At 51.0% G+C, this 15963-nt stretch overlaps 6 protein-coding genes across 6 annotated transcripts; 3 read left to right on the top strand and 3 right to left on the bottom strand.

Annotated features, from left to right (window-relative positions):
- Nucleotides 1-414: 414 nt before the first annotated feature.
- On the top strand, nucleotides 415-1668 carry TGAM01_v207663 (hypothetical protein; the record flags this gene model as incomplete). The annotated part of the gene is made up of 1 exon (XM_018805155.1): nucleotides 415-1668. One exon carries the CDS (start codon nucleotides 415-417, stop codon nucleotides 1666-1668), a length of 1254 nt encoding a protein of 417 aa, XP_018661605.1.
- A 253-nt stretch (nucleotides 1669-1921) lies between these two features.
- TGAM01_v207662 (phospholipase C) lies at nucleotides 1922-3938 on the bottom strand (the record flags this gene model as incomplete). The annotated part of the gene is made up of 3 exons (XM_018805154.1): nucleotides 1922-3328; nucleotides 3391-3755; nucleotides 3827-3938. 3 exons carry the CDS (start codon nucleotides 3936-3938, stop codon nucleotides 1922-1924), a joined length of 1884 nt encoding a protein of 627 aa, XP_018661604.1.
- A 1411-nt stretch (nucleotides 3939-5349) lies between these two features.
- Nucleotides 5350-7378, top strand: TGAM01_v207660 (hypothetical protein; the record flags this gene model as incomplete). The annotated part of the gene is made up of 3 exons (XM_018805153.1): nucleotides 5350-5728; nucleotides 5804-6575; nucleotides 6640-7378. The coding sequence occupies 3 exons, from the start codon at nucleotides 5350-5352 to the stop codon at nucleotides 7376-7378; spliced, it is 1890 nt and encodes a 629-aa protein (XP_018661603.1).
- Nucleotides 7379-7640: 262 nt separating this feature from the next.
- TGAM01_v207661 (hypothetical protein) lies at nucleotides 7641-8486 on the bottom strand (the record flags this gene model as incomplete). Its single annotated transcript, XM_018805152.1, has 1 exon — nucleotides 7641-8486. The coding sequence occupies one exon, from the start codon at nucleotides 8484-8486 to the stop codon at nucleotides 7641-7643; it is 846 nt and encodes a 281-aa protein (XP_018661602.1).
- A 709-nt stretch (nucleotides 8487-9195) lies between these two features.
- TGAM01_v207659 (hypothetical protein) lies at nucleotides 9196-9494 on the bottom strand (the record flags this gene model as incomplete). The annotated part of the gene is made up of 2 exons (XM_018805151.1): nucleotides 9196-9342; nucleotides 9411-9494. The coding sequence occupies 2 exons, from the start codon at nucleotides 9492-9494 to the stop codon at nucleotides 9196-9198; spliced, it is 231 nt and encodes a 76-aa protein (XP_018661601.1).
- A 2399-nt stretch (nucleotides 9495-11893) lies between these two features.
- Nucleotides 11894-13456, top strand: TGAM01_v207658 (endonuclease/exonuclease/phosphatase family; the record flags this gene model as incomplete). Its single annotated transcript, XM_018805150.2, has 1 exon — nucleotides 11894-13456. The coding sequence occupies one exon, from the start codon at nucleotides 11894-11896 to the stop codon at nucleotides 13454-13456; it is 1563 nt and encodes a 520-aa protein (XP_018661600.1).
- Nucleotides 13457-15963: the final 2507 nt, after the last annotated feature.

Below are 15963 nucleotides of genomic sequence, written 5' to 3'. Positions count from 1 at the left end.
AAACGCGATAGACGATGACCTTCCATTACGTACTCTAGCGGCATCGTATTTGATCTTGAAATGCTACCAGACAGGGGGTTTCCCACGATGCGTTCTAGATTAGGAGCGTTGATTGGTGGAACATTTTGCGTGCCCTCTTCGGAAGAATTGCCCGAGTCTGTTCTGATATGGTATACGATATGCAATTCTACCTCCTCTTCATTGATCGTTTCAGCGCAGCAATTCCGGACAAGTATCCGTCAATGAAGCAATGGGTCCGGGGTAAAATCTGGGGAAATCTGGGGAGAGGGGAAATCTTGCGAGTACAAAATGGGGGAGTGACCGCAGCTGTGAGTCTTGATAGTGAAGCTTGGCTGGAGGTCAGACCCTTTCAATTGACTTCCTTTTATACAGACAGATTGAAGGACCGCCACGATGCATTTCCCTTCTCTTTCCTTTGCTGTGCTCTCCGTGGCGGGCATATCCCACGCCTTGCCTGCTCTCGGCTCTGGCTGGCCAACACTCATCCCCAACACCGTTGTCATTGATGGCTACCGTCTCGTAGAAGCAAAGCTGCGTCTCGACCTCGGCGATCACAGCCTCAAGTCTGCCCTGAAGCATCTCACAGCCCAGGCGGACAGTTGGCTCAGCCAGGGCCCCTGGACCGTCACCGCAAAGGCAACTCCTCCCCCCAACGGCACGCTCCACGACTACACGTCGCAAGCACCGTATTTCTGGCCCAATCCCAATACGCCAGACGGATGCCCGTACATCAACAAGGATGGCGTGCGCAATCCCGAGGTGGACAAGTACCAGGACCGCGTCTCCGTGGGGAAAATGTTCAACTCGTCGTATGTGCTGTCGCTGGCGTGGTACTACACGGGCAATCCGAAATACTCCAAGCACGCCTCTGATATTCTGCGTACGTGGTTCTTGGATTCGGCTACGGCGATGAATCCGAATCTCGATCACGCGCAGCTCATTCCCTGCGCCAACTCGGGCCGGTCCATTGGCATTATTGATTTCAGTCAGGAATACACAAACGTCGTCGACGCAGTGGCCATTCTCAACACCGGCGCGCCGGGATGGACGTCCGCCGACGCAAAAGCCTTTGTCAGCTGGAATAAGCGGTTTCTCTCGTGGCTCGCAGACTCGCCGTTTGGCATCCAAGAGGCTTCAGCGCAGAACAACCACGGCACCTTTGCCAACATGCAAATCGCAGCACTGGCGCTCTTCACGGGGAATCACTCCCTGGCCGTATCGCAGAGCCAGTTGGCCAAGAGCTTCATCAACAGCCAAATCACAGCAAACGGCTCTCAACCACAGGAACTCGCCCGCACGCGCAGTTTCCACTACTCCAACTTTGACCTGTGCGCGCACCTGCGCTTCGCACTCATCGCGCGCAAAGTAGGCGTCGACTTGTTCAAGTACAAGGGCCCGCAGGGACAGTCACTCTTTAAAGCGGTGGAGTTTGTGATTCCTGCGGCGGCAGGGGGAGGCAGTCAGTGGAGCTATCCGGAGTTGGGATTTACGCAGTATGCGGCGACGGATAATGTGAGGGCGGCGGCGCAGGAGGGGGATTGGATGGCGGCGAGGGCGGTGGATGGGCTTGTTGCGCCGCCTGGGGGGGATATTTTTGCGTTGAGGCCGGCGCCTGAGCAACTGGATAGTATTGCGACGGTGGGATGAGAAGGATGAATGAGTTATGGAAAAGGGGGGGGGGGGCTTTGGGATGGGAATGTGTTTATAAGGTGAATCCTGGTTTTTCATTCTTGGAGGAGGGTGGCCCGGCAATTAAAGTATTTAAAAGGATGACATGATTTAACTGTTTCATTTCATGGGTCTAACCGTTATGTTGTCTTAAATGCATTGCATACCTCCCCCCAAAACCTCCGAGTCGTTATACTATATGTACATGTACCCTGAAATATACCGAGACATCTCAGTAGCTAACGCTATATATCTGCCAGTAGTCACGTCCCCCCGTCATCGTAGCATAGCTCGACGTCCCCCCACCCCCAACAGACAGGTAACTCTGCGTGCCCTTGACCTTGATAACGTACCCCCTGCCCGCCGTGTAAGTCACCGTGAAGACGACAGCCTTGCTTGGATCACTGCAGAGCAGCTGGCTCGCGCAAATGTAATTCCTGCCGCTGTCGTCGGAGAATGTGAAGTCTGTGCCGCCGATGACCACGGCGTGGGCAATCCATCGCTGGGCTGGGTTGTCGTGGCGCGATGTAGCTCGGCCCAGGACAATTGCCTTTGTGAAGGTTGTCTTTTGGGCGAGGGCAAAGCCGTTGAGCTCGAGGACGAGGTGGCGGCCTTCTGTGAGCGTTCCGCGGATGGCCTTGAAGCCCTGCTGGGTTTGGGTCGTCATGTCGTCAATGACACCGTTTCCCGTGTACGGCACCGGCGGCTGCGTGTTGCCATACTGAGACTGGCAGTACGACGAACCATCGTAGTTGCCGCTGGAATCTGTATGAGGCGTCTGCGGCTGCGGGATGAAAGGGATGGTATAGTCTGGGTGGTCAAAGTCAAAGGCATCGGTCAAATCAGACATGTGGCTGCGGCGCCACGGCACCATCTGGTCGGTCGTCACGTTGCGCCCCTTTGCGGCCTGCCACTTCTCGACAAACATGATTTGCGAGTTGTGGTCGCTGTGCGCGGTGAAGACGCCGCCGTTGCGCGTCCAGGGCGAGATGATGTAAAACGGCAGCCGGAAGCCCGGGCCGATGAAGGTGTAGCCGACCTGGCCGTAGGGGTCCTGGATCCATTCCCCCGATGTGCCGTTTGGCGACCGGTATGGGTCGACGTGGTCGAACCAGCCGCCGGTCTCGTCGTAGGAGACAATCAGCGCCGTCTTGTTGTACTTGGGCGAGTTGAGCACGGCCTGGGCCACCTGGTACTGCAGCCAGGCGCCGTCGTGGGGGGAATAGGGAGGATGCTCGGAGAGCTCCATGGGAGCCACGATATAAGACACCTCGGGCAGGGTTCCGTTGGCGGCCTGCGCGTAGAACGTGTCGAGCGTCAGACCCTTCATTCCGCGGTTGTACAGGCTGGACCCCGGCGCCGCGTTCTGGAATTGCTCGAAGCGGGCGTAGGAATTGTCGTCAAAGTTGTCGGCGTCCTGGAAGACTTGCCAGGTTGTGCCGGCATCTTCGTAGAATTCACCGACGGTCTTCCATTTCAGCGGGTAGCAGTTGAAGCCGCCGGATTCGCAGCCAGGAGTGATGTTGTTGTCAATGTAGGGGTTGCCACCCTCGCTGGGGGTCTGAGGACCGCCGGGGGCGTTGATGCTGCCGGAGAGCCAGGTGACTCTGTTGGGATTTGTTGCGGCGACAACACCTTCCTGTGGTTCTTATTAGCTAACTTTTGTTCGAATTGTATACTTTAGGCTGTGGTATAACGCACCTGGTACATGTCTCCAACGACAAAGTTGTCTGCCAACGCCCACTGGATGGGAATGTCCTGCTGCTTGTAGAACCCAATACTGTAGGGGCTATTGCCCACCGCCCAATGATCATTCGTACCATCATTCCAAGCAGCATGGTTCTCTTGCCAGCTATTGGTGCCGGTAAGCATGCACTGAGTGGCCCCGGTCCAGTTGCCACCCAGATAGTTGATGTACCACGGGTTCACATAGTCGGCAGCCGTGGTTAATGAAGAGTCTGTAATCTGTTTCCAGACCGGCACACCGTCGTTCATCTGCAGATTCGCATCGCTGAATCCTCGAACTCCTGCCATTGTGCCAAAGTAGTGATCAAAGGCACGGTTCTCTGTATACGGGCATCAATCCCATCGTCAGTAAAGGCTTGATAAGAATCCGCAAGATAGAGTGCCAACAAACCTTGCATGAAGAGAACCACATGATCGATATCTTTCAGACTCCCAGCCTTGACAAGACTGATGATGGAGAATAGGGTCGCCGAAGCAGACCCCAGGCCTCGAGGAGGAGCCATTTTCAGCGTCTGCCGTGATAGTAAAACTGATAGAACAAAAAAAACCAGGTTGACTTATCCACCCTGCTTCACCAAGAAAGCGAAGAAACATTCAAGCATCTTTTAAGATTAAAACGTCGTACAAAGTATATACTATATATATGTACATGCTGATCAGAGCGACTGACCCCTCTTGTGCAAGCATGCCTCTCAATTTTTCGATATTCCAGGCACCGTGATTCGCCGATCACGACGTAGCATCGAGCGTCTCAAGCGCGGCCGTCCCTGCCGAGCCGCTGTATTCCATTGTGCGGTTAAACAATAGAATCAATAGCATAGTACCTTGGTAGATATTGCACCCCCCCAGTGTCGCATCGTCGCCTGAACCGAAACCGGAAGGTCAAGTCATTTCCAACGGCGGGCAGATGATCGCCGTGGGGTCAGAAGAGCCGGAGCCCTGCCATTATAGCAATGAAATGCGAAAAATGCCTGGCCCCAGCCGCTGAAGAAAATTCTCTGCGTCTTAGCAAAAAAATGGGAGAAGAAGATCGTTCGTGATGCTGCATGCAAGGGATGTCATTGGCTATTTGAGCGAGGCAGATGGCGAGGTGGCAGCGCGGGCCATCGAGACATGTGCCAAGCAAAGAGGCCAATCGCAACGGCACGGCAGCCCTCGTGATGGCGGCTGTGGTTGGCTGCAGCTTGCAAGGCTCTGCAGGCTCTGCAGGGGTTGCGAGACCTGGAGCAAGGGACGGGACTTTTCGTCAACAGGGGTCCACAGTCACAAGATAGTGCACGTAGGTGAAGACCCGGCGACTAAGACAACGGCTAATATTGAGGCGATGGACGGGACGGAAAAGCCTCATAGCGGCATGAGGCCAGGTGGTCGATATGGAATGCCCATCGACCAAGTATTCAGGCATATATATGTATGGAACAAAATGAAGAGAGCCTGTAAACGCTCCTATCATCTGGGTCGTACGCGTACACGCCAAAGCGGATCTGTGGAATTCCTATCAAATCCAGATCCAAACCGCAACGAGGCGCTGTACTAGCCCAGACAGACTCCAGCACAGATTCCAGACCTCCTCTGTGGGCCTCCGCTAACGAAACTGATCCCAGCCATCGCCAAGAAAAGCTCAAGCAGGTTGGATTGGGCTGTCCCCACGTGCTTGGCCTATGCTCGGCAGTCGATGCCGCCGACCTACCTGAACACTTACGTACTATTCCACGCGGCCATTGCATGATATCACTAGCAAAAACGCTGGTGATGCGGTCCGACCGTCACCGCCCTTGAACCTCTTCCCTTTCTATTATGATGTAGTACTATACTACTTGCTATTTGTCTGTTTCTCTACCTGTACTTTTTTCCTCTTCTGTGGATGGTCCTGTGACGTCTCTCCACGGAAGATTCGACTTCCAACCACCAAAAATGAGGGACCGTCTCGAAGACCGCCGTCTGCTTGACGAAGTAGACGGCGACAGCGACGATGTGGCTTCGCAGCTGAGCGCCAACGAAGAGGCAGCTCTCCCAACTGAGCCTGCTGTAACACGCCCCAAATCCAGATCCAAGTTTACGGTGCTGCGAATCGTCGGTTTCCTGCTTGCCCTTAGTCTCGCCTCCATCGTCGTCCTCGCCTTTGCTATTGATCGCCATACCCGCGACTCGTTCGACGAGAGCCAGCTCGCTATTCCTCTGCACCCCGTCGAGCACTCCACACGAGATCCCACGACTTTAACCTTTGAGTGGCACGTCACCCTGGGCACCAGAGCCCCGGATGGAGTGGAGAAGCAGGTCTATCATGTTAATGGTGTGTAAGAACCTATGCAGAGTCTTGCAGCCGACTCAAAGTCCCGACTGGGCTAGCTATTAATGCTTCTAGCAGGACACTTTCCTGGACCAACCATCGAGGGTCGATCTGGAGACCGTATCATCGTCCGTGTCTACAACGACCTCAAGGATGAGGGTCTCTCCTTGCACTGGCATGGCCTGCGCATGCAAGGCTTCAATGCCATGGATGGTGCCGTAGGGTTCACCCAATGCCCGATTTCGCCTGCAAGTTCGTTCGTCTATGACTTCCGCATCCGCGACGACGAACACGGAACGTTCTGGTGGCATAGTCACGCTCAGCTACAGAGGGCAGACGGTCTCTTCGGAGGGCTCGTAATCCATGAGCCCCGTCGTCATGATGCCAACGCAGCTTTGCAAGACGAAGCATTGCTGTTGATCGGTGACTGGTTTCACCGTAAGCAGGGCGATATCCTTGCTTGGTACTCCAGCCCAGCAAGTGCAGGCAAGGAGCCCGTCCCCGACTCCATAGTCATCAACGGCCGTGGCCGATACGATTGCTCAATGGCCGTCCCAGCTAGGCCTGTCCATTGCAAGGCCACGGCCTTGAGTGACTTCCCACCTCTGATTAAGAAGTCTGCCGGAGAAACACGCCTCAGGGTGGTGAATACGGGCACAGTCGCGGGCTTGACGTTGGGAGTTGACGGTGCATCGCTCCAGCCATTGGAAGTAGACGGAGGCTGCAAGGTTGATGCCAACGCCGGCGATTCTGTCGGAACCCTATATCCTGGCGAGAGAGTTGATCTGCTTCTGAAGTGGAAGAGCGACCAGGCCGCAGAGCCGTGGTTCAACGTCTATTTAGACCATGAGTGCGTATCCCAACTAGTTTATTCTTCTCCAGCCAAGTTGAAAATGTACAACTAACAAGATTAGAAATCTCGGCTTTGGAAATCCCGCTTTGAATCCGAACCATACCTTTCCTGCGCTCCCAAAAACCGTAACCGGTCACGATAGGGAATATGCGTCCCCCTTGAAATTTCGCGATCACCACATGGATCTTGCCATGCTCTCTTCAACAGAAGAACCATCTCGTATTGTCACTGCGGATGAAGAGCAGACAATTCTGCTTTACGCCTCAACCCAGACGCTCTCAGTGAATGGGAACATTCCTCTTGGCTTCATTAACCATACATCATGGCATCCCCAATCGCTGCCACTGCTATCACAGAATCGTTCATCGTGGGATGATAAGCAGCTCATTCCCTTTATCCCCAGTGGATCAAAACCTACCAGAGTCAAGCTTGTGATCAACAACCTTGACGATGGCTCTCATCCGTTCCACCTTCATGGATACTCGTTCCATGTGCTGTCCTCGTTCCGCGCTGAAAGCGGCAGCCTGGGCAGCTATAACCCTTATGCGACTTCGGAGAGCGACTCTCCGGGCGAGTGGAATCGAGAGAGGCCTCTGCGAAAAGATACTGTCAGCGTACCGAGGAAAGGCCATGTGGTACTCAGCTTTGTGGCTGACAATCCCGGTATGTGGATGCTGCATTGCCATATGCTGGTGCACATGGGAACAGGCATGGCTACCGGCTTTCAAGTAGGAGTTCCGGGGGATGAGGAGCATATATACGGATTAGACGAGTCAGCAGCAAAGTTGTGCAAGGTATGAGGAAGAAATGACCAAGATACCCCAGATATAGTTTAAGTACAGCGATACATGAAATGAAATAAACGAATGAATGAATGAATAAATGATTGACTAAGTAAATGATTGAATGGATAAGTAAATAAACCTTGATGAAATCTGTCATGAATCCATCAAGTAGTACTAAGATATACGGGAGAATATGAACAATGGGGGGTATCAAGAAATAAACATCATATCCAAGACATAAGTTCCCTCGCCGGGATTTTTCTTTTCTTCATAATAATTACCACAGCATCCACGTATATATAACGGAAATTGATGAAAGGACTGGCATCCAGATGAGAGAGTCTCGACACCTTAGGCTCCGCGCAGCGCTCTCGTCGTCACCGGTGGCAGAAGGCGCCGGTGCTGGAACAGGTACTCCAGTTGGTACAGTGGGCGGTGCTCCGGCAAGGACCTTGTCGCCGGAAGGATACTGGATGTTCCAGACGGGATCGTTTGTGAGTTTGTCGGGCAAGCCTAGGGTGCCCGGACAGGTTGGCTGGTTGTTGGGCGGGTCCAAGGTACAGGTCTGGTCTTGTCCAACAGTGCATATTGCGTCCATGATATTGTATAAAACGTAGTTGCCCGCAACCCACGAACTCTCCTGCTGCAGACAGCTGAATAGAAAGTTCATGCTATTTGCCGCGCTGAGGGGAAGCTTGCTGCCCTTTGTGTGGATCAGGTCGGCGCAGTTAGACATGTCGACGTTTTCTGCAGTCATCTCCATGGGGCCTCCCGCAACGGGCTTTTTCGTGGCCGAGTAGCCGGTAACGAGGTAATTCCAGGCATCGTAGCTCATGTCGTGCGCGCCCTGTGATTGGTCGACGCGGAGGAGGTAGACCTGGCGGTCCTGGTACGAAACGGACACGCAGATGTTGTTGCAGTTGACGGGCTCGGGCCAGTAGGCGGCGCGGTTGGTGTTGATCTTGCAGCCCAGGACGCCGACGGAGGAGGAGTATTGCTCGTGGGGGGTCGCCCAGATTGTGGTTGTTGAAGAGTAGGGCACTGAGCTGCTGCGAGGGATTGAAGCAGCGAGCGCAGGGCTCGCCAGCGTAAGCGCTGAAAAGAGAGAGTGGAGGTGCAGCATTGCTTGCTCGTATCAATCACCGGGAAAAGTGGTTCGTCAAAAGTGGTTCGCCGGTTTGTCATAAAGAACGGACGAGGCCTTGAAGCATGGCCGAACGAAATCGAAAGAAAATAAAGAATGAATGGCGGCGTTTGCGCCGAAGCAAATTGAAGCCTGCGATGGCGCGTGTATACGCGTAGCTGCGACAATGAAAGAAAAAGAGAGTGTGAGGAAGAAGGAAATTAAAAAAACTCGTTCGACTATCGAGATGCACCAAATCTGGGGGAAATTTGGTGGTCAGGGGATTATCAGGCGCGCTAGGCGGGGTTGGGGCTAGGCGCTGCAGCCTTTGCCGATGGAGCCGCCGCGGGAAAAACGTGGGCAGCTCCACCGATTCTCCAGATGATGCGCCAAAGCATCTTTTTTACAAAGGGCAGTGGAGTTTTTGTGGCCTTCGGAAGATCTGGAGAACAAGCAAATCAGATGGGACAAACGATTCGATTTGAACATGAGTAGCACTGCCGGGTTGGATACACAATCAGATTGAGATTGACGAATGGAACTCATATTGCGGTACTAAACTATTAGGGATCCCTACAACTAAAGGAAAAGTAAAACATAGATACGTGCCCTTTTTTGGTTATGTGTTTTGTTCTCAATAAATTTGGACAGCATCAAATCAGCGAGTTTTTTCTTGTTCTTTTCAGATTTTACGTTTTTGTCCATCTCTTCATTTCTTGTTGAAATGCAGAGCCTCCTTCATCTTGTCCATCGTTGAATGGCGGCCCTGTTTCTTCTGTCCAGTCTCCATTTGTTTTGATGCGTTCATAGACTCCTCGCCCATGTCGGGCTGGGTCATTGCATGGTCGCCATGGGACTATATAGCACCAGTCATTAAATGACATTTTCCATTAGTAAAGATACAGTAATTCAGAGTATACACACCCTTTGCTCCTCGAGCTCGGCCTCGTGAATGAGGTCGTGCGTCTCAATCGCCGCCTCGTCTGTTATTCCGCCCGTGGTGTTCATATTGGAGTTTGATAGAGTCTCAATTTATGTAAAGTACTCAATTGAAGATAGGTGAAGGAATTAGGAAATAAGCTCACAAAGAAGGGGCGGGGAGGAAACTAGCTTTCTTATAGCTGTTTAGAGAAGCTACGCAAGAGAGTTTCGTCATTGCCGTAGAGCTGTGATCGCCCGATGCTATCAACGTCATGATGAGAGCTATCACCCCTAAAAGCTCGATTTTGATGGCGATACCCCGCGTTGAAGGCGCAGCCATCTCCAGCTTGTCAGGCGATACAGTCTCAAGCAATGGCGAGGACTGTATGCCGTACCGGGTTTTGGTTGCTGTCGATCCGTGGCACTCAGACTGTGCCCCATTCAATGCTGTTGCAATGACATTCATTTGGCGGGGCGTTTTCGATAGTAACAGAGCTCATTGAAGCTTTCGGCTAGGTGAATTTAGACGAATGAGAGTAAAGTTTATTGTTTTTCTTTTACCGTGTTTGGTATAAATCGTTCAAATAACCATTATTAACAACCTCGTGACCTCTTTGACCTCATCCATGACAGCTATGAGAGCTGGACCTGATCGGAGTTGGCAAATACTCGCTATAGCGAGTATCAAGATGAATAAATATATTTAATGATCGATATCTCTGTAATTATGCTATACCTTGATCCTTGAATTTGGGCTGTTGGCATTAAGAAGGGGGATATTATAGTGCTTTCATATGTAACAAAAGTTTGTGACTGAGGCTCTACTTATGAGTATAGAAATAAAAAAGGAAGTCATGTATATACTTACCTTAACAAAGTCTATAGTTTCGGCGTATTCTAGAAACTATAGCTCCTTGTTTCGAGGGCCACATACAGTACGCACACAAGATCTCATGCAGGCAGTCCTCCACCATGTACGTATCGCAGTTTTGCAAAGATGCCATTATATGAAGTTTCACTGGTAAAGGTGGCGCTAGGTCTATCTGGTAGATCTGGCTTATCTCCTATTAAAGAGAACTAGTTATGCCGCATCATCATGTGAATACATCATCATCATATGAGCGAGACAGCGGTTATAGAGAGTCCGGCTTGATAACATGTCAGTTTGATGACGCTATTTTCCTTGCATTCACACAAAACCTTTTGCATTTAGTCATCCTGTGATTCAACAACTATATGCAAGTAGGATGCCACGAAAGGTTGATCTCATCTACTCTGTTCATCGAAAGTAGACCTCAAGCTGTTATCCTCTTCGGTCGATACATGTAATCACTCGGCTATAACCTCGTGCCGAGTACATCACTCGTTCAATTTTAAAAAGAGTTTTGAGCATCACGATACATCTTGCAAATATAGACTTAAAAACCGGCCGCCTGGTGACAGAATCAGCTGCATGTACCTTGATGTTACATCGCGATACCTCCAGCCCAGTAGCGGCTCAGGCAAAGCAGCGACAGGTACATGTAAACGGGCGAGCTAGCGAGAGGAGGTCTTGGGACCCTGAATGTCGCATCCGCTAGTTTCTATCAAGTTGGAATATTTTTTCATATTCTTCGACTGTAAAGTTTTTACTGAACATTTACAGTGCGCGCTGATATTGAATACTCGCTTCCAGACATTGACGAGCAAGCGTCGTGGCTCGTAGCAGTATACAGGGACCTCCACTTTTGGTCGTGATAGATCGCCACAGCCTGAAACAGAAATAGACTTTCCAAAAAGGTTTGTTCGCTCTAACTTGATGCAAGATCTAGAAAAGTCAATTGAAGAAAAAAAAAAAAAGCCCGAGGCATACTATTGTTTGTTGTTCAATAAGGATCACGCGAATGCAAAAGCCGAATCATGAGGCGCTTTCTAACAGACCGCCAGAAGAACTCGTGCCGCAACGACTGGTCTGGTAGAACCCAGGATCGTGTCGCCGTGCTGTCTTGGACAGCCGTCTAGCGCCAAAAAGGCCGCGTAGTACGGTGTATCACCCCACGTCCCACGAACAAATCCCCTCCAACCGCTGTATCTCCACCGTAGCGCCCGCATCGTTATAGGGGCCTCTAGCAGCGATAGCGCGCAATCTGGGGGGATCTCAAGGCCCCTAAAATGCGCTAACAGGGAACAGCAGGGAGCGCCTGGCCTTGTCGAGGCGCCAGCGACGAGACACTCGTGATGCGCTAAATTGGAGCCGGAAGAGGGCGATGACGATGAAGTAACGACGCCATCATGTTGCGTTTCAAGATGTGGCTGCTGGGCCGTGCCCCGAGGCTCCGTATAAAGAGATCGCCGCCGACTTCCTCCCGCCATCATCACCTTCGTCGCATGCTAGACGTCTCTCTGCCCGACAGGTTCCGCAGTTGATCTGCCCGATCTGCGGCCCCGTGAGAGAATTAAACGCTCGACATTCGCTGCTATTGCGCACACCACGCAGAGCCAAAACCATGAGGCTCCCTTCATTGATATCGGCGGCGACCGCTGCCCTTTCGCTCTTTTTCGGCGCATCGCCATCGTCGGCCGCTGCCATCATGTCGCCGCGCGATGCCGCTTCCCCTCCCGGGACTCTCGCTCTCGACGTCGGACAGTCGCTCTTCACGTTCAAGTACTCGACGCCGAACCCGGACCCCTCGAACTGGATCGCAGTGTACCAGTCATATTATGGCGGCCCTGTTGAGCAAGAATTCGTTGCTGGCTCGCTGGACTGGTCGTATGCGCCCGATGCGACGGGCAAGGTGCTGGTCGATGTCTCAAATCTCTCTCCGGGCTTCTACAAGGCCTATTTCCTAGCAAAGGGCGGATACCAATGGCTTTCGAAGCCAATCGACGTCATCATCCCCGGCTCTGGCCCGATTGAATTCGTCACCGATCGGATCATCACCCAGAATGCCCGACAAGGAAGCCCCTTCAAGGCAAAGCTCGGTCGCCTGATTGCCAATCCCAAGGACAACGCCACCCAGTTCACCAAAGTCACCAGCTACGGCACTGACTGGGTGAATCTTTCCAAGGACGGCACCATTTCTGGCACTCCTGGAAAGAAGGACAAGGACACAAACTTTGTCGTCAAAGCGACCGCGAGCGATGGATCTTCTGCGACGATCAAGGTCCAGATCCCGGTGCGCAAAGCCGGCGAGCCGCTCGTGGAAGAAATAAAGGTCATGTCGTACAATATGTGGTTTGGCGGCACAAACGTGAAGGACTACCACAACAAGCAGATTCGCTTTCTCGTCAACATTAATGTCGACATTGTCGGCGTTCAAGAGAGCTGGAATGGCCAGGCAACTCGTCTCGCTCAGGCGCTCGGGTGGTATTACTGGCAGAGCCCCAATGAGGTCGGCATCATCAGCCGTTACCCCATCGTGGAGACGTTTCCCGAACAATCTGCCGGCGGATCTATTCGCATCGAGCTGGACGGTCGCGAGAGCCAGCTCATAATGTGGAACGTCCATCTGGGATTTGATCCTTATGGTCCGTACGACTTTTGCTACGACCACATGCCTCTGGCCCAAGTCCTCAACCGGGAGTATGAATCTAAGCGCACTCCACAAATCATGGAAATTGTCAGTGCTATGCAAGATGCTCTCTCGGAGGCTGACGATATTCCCGTTATCCTGACGGGCGACTTCAATGCGCCATCTCACCTGGACTGGACCGAAGCAACCAAGAAGGCGCACTGTGGCTATGGCTTTGTTCCCTGGCCAAGCTCCGAGTTTCCCATCCAGTCGGGTCTGATTGACTCGTTTCGCGAGGCTCACCCCGACCCCAACGCTGAGCCCGGCATCACTTGGTCTCCGATTTATCTGGACAACAACGGTCGACCCGAGCCGTTAGATCGCATTGACTTTGTTTACCACAAGGGCCAGAGCCTCAAGGTTCTCCGGTCGGAAACGATTGTCGCTGGCGAGCCCGCTGCAGAGCCGAATCACCAGGACAACGAATGGACGACTGATCATGCGGTTGTGATGACGACTTATAAAGTTGAACGATCGGATAGGCGGGCAGAGTTGTAAGTAGACAAGAGTTTTAGTGTGCGTACATGGCGGATCATTTATCGGAGTTTGGATCTTTATCCTAGATAGTAGATAGATGCTGCGGAGTATGTTTCATTGGGTTGCATTTTTGGGCGTTTGGCTTTCATGTTCACATATATGAATGGCGGGGAAGGGATTTGTTATCAGTGTACATACATATGGAGTATTTGGTACATATGATCGATGTATGAAAGGAATTTTACGAGCTTTAATTGCCAACCAAAGATACAATCTATTCGCGCGACTCATCTTGTGTACTGATTTCCATCAAGCTTGGAGCGATGTTGTGCGTTGCTTTATTAAAGCAATTCGCACACGCAATGAATAAGCGAGTACATGATCAACTGCCACGCGAGATCGACGAATGAAGAGATAAGAGTGAAAGAGAAGAGAAAAACTAGGAATGTGCCAAACGAAGAAATACAACGCTCCTACTCTACTGTAGACGCAAGAAAAAAAAAATAACCAAGTTTTGTGTACTAAATGGCAAAAAACTGCGGCCTGTGTGGATCGAACACACGACCTTCAGATATCAATTGACTTGAAGTTGAGGCTTCAGTCTGACGCTCTCCCAGCTGAGCTAAGGCCGCTAGTTGAAATTAGGCTGCAAAAGCACTATCATGAAGGTTACACAAAGTGGATGCTGCCCCAACGAGACCGCAATGGCTTTGCTTCCCATGACGAAGAATCTCGGATGTGAGAAAGAGAAGAGTGAGGAAGAAAGAGGTGTCCTGGGTAAGTAAGATCTTAGATGATATTGCAAGGTAGACAACATATTAATGAACTTGACATTGACGATGTTTTGGACCAACACTCATCTCCGAAGATCGCAAGGTCGCTGAAACTGCTGTGGATTTTGTACACCGTAGAGCTTCTAATGTTGGTTCATCCTGCATGAAAGAGGAGATTAGCAAATAGATATCGGCTACCTCCCTGTGTAACCTCCAGCTATATTCATTTGTCTCCCTGGGTGCTAGACTTGTAACTGTTCTGCCCCTACAGCAAAGTTTGTCCAAAACTTGTTACGCTTACAATGAATACTTCCAACTAGTACCATGAAAGAACATATGGTCACGAATCTGCAGTTGCCTCTGGTAAGTTCAGTAGGGGCGGCAGCATCCGAGAGCACGAACACAGATTCGCAGTCCGGTAGCATTTCATTTCGAGTTCGCGGCGTGCCGATTAGCTGGAGCCGCGAACAACTGAAAAGCTTCTTGAAGAACCAAGAAAATGACCTGGATGCGTCCATTAAGTCACTTGCTACTGAAGCCGGTGAACAATACCAATCGGCCACAATCACATTCCCGAACTTGCCCTCACGGCTTCAAAAGTATCCTCGTTGGGACATTGTTGTGCCAGAAACGTTCAATGCCATAGTTGCAGGTGAACAGTACCTAAGCATCGACAAATTACGGCTTAACAACACTTTTTGCCCCGACTCAAAGGGATCACAAGATAGAGTAAGTGTTTACATCTTGTTCAATAAACCATTGACTAATTGTACTAGCGTTATCGCATTATCTGGCCTCGGAAGCCACGCGTTCGGATCGTTCAGACAAAGGAAAGGGTCCCACATGTGGCTACGTGACTCCCTTCCATTTGATCTAACTTCAGAAATTACGAATAAGCCAATGGCGAGAATAATGATATATGGATATGAGTCAGGTGTTGTAAACAGCAGCAACACGCAAAATCTAGAAGACTTGGCCACTACGCTCCATACTAGTCTGCTCGCAATAGCAACTGGTTCGAAACTCAAGCCAATCATCTTCGTTGGGCACAGTCTCGGAGGATTGATTATCAAACAGGTAGGCAACGTGCACCATGTGTTCAGAAAGCTCTTATTTTAATATCCTGTGTCATAGCTATTAATATCCTTGTCGAGGTCGGAGTTTTCACAAGACAAAGAACTTCTCTGCGCCGTATACGGCGTTATCTTCTTTGGTACTCCGCACAATGGCATGAATATAAGTGCGCTTATTTCCATGGCTGGCAACGGACCAAATCTATTTCTACTTCAATCTATTGGCTGCAATTCGCAGGTGCTAAGCACTCAACAGAGAGACTTTTGCAGCGCTCTAGGCGAGCAGGGCAAGTCAGAGGTTTTCTGTTTTTATGAGACCTTGAAATCACCAACAGCAGTTCAAGTAAATGTTACTCCAAAATATCTTTGCTTATCTAGCATTCAGCTAATCACAGTATATAGAACGAGTCTGGACGCTGGGAAATCACTGGGCCTGCTGCAATTTTAGTTACCAAGTTTTCAGCTACAAGTTGCCGCCCGTGGGAAAACGGCCCAGAACACATTTGCGCCATTGCTCGCACACATTCCGAGATAGTCAAATTCGGGCGTTACGATACTGAATATAAAAACGTTAGAGAGAGGATGAGGAGTCTATCTAGGCGGGCCCTCACAGTGGGAGACGATCAAATAGCAAAATGTATGTAATCAAGACTAATAATAGCCGCGATCTTTTATCACTAAT

Source organism: Trichoderma gamsii (genome assembly GCF_001481775.2).
Source record: "Trichoderma gamsii strain T6085 chromosome Unknown Scaffold_29.2, whole genome shotgun sequence".
In the NCBI taxonomy this organism is placed as follows: domain Eukaryota; kingdom Fungi; phylum Ascomycota; class Sordariomycetes; order Hypocreales; family Hypocreaceae; genus Trichoderma; species Trichoderma gamsii.
The sequence above is the reverse complement of the archived record's forward strand: the minus strand, read 5'-3'. Positions and strand labels throughout refer to the sequence as shown.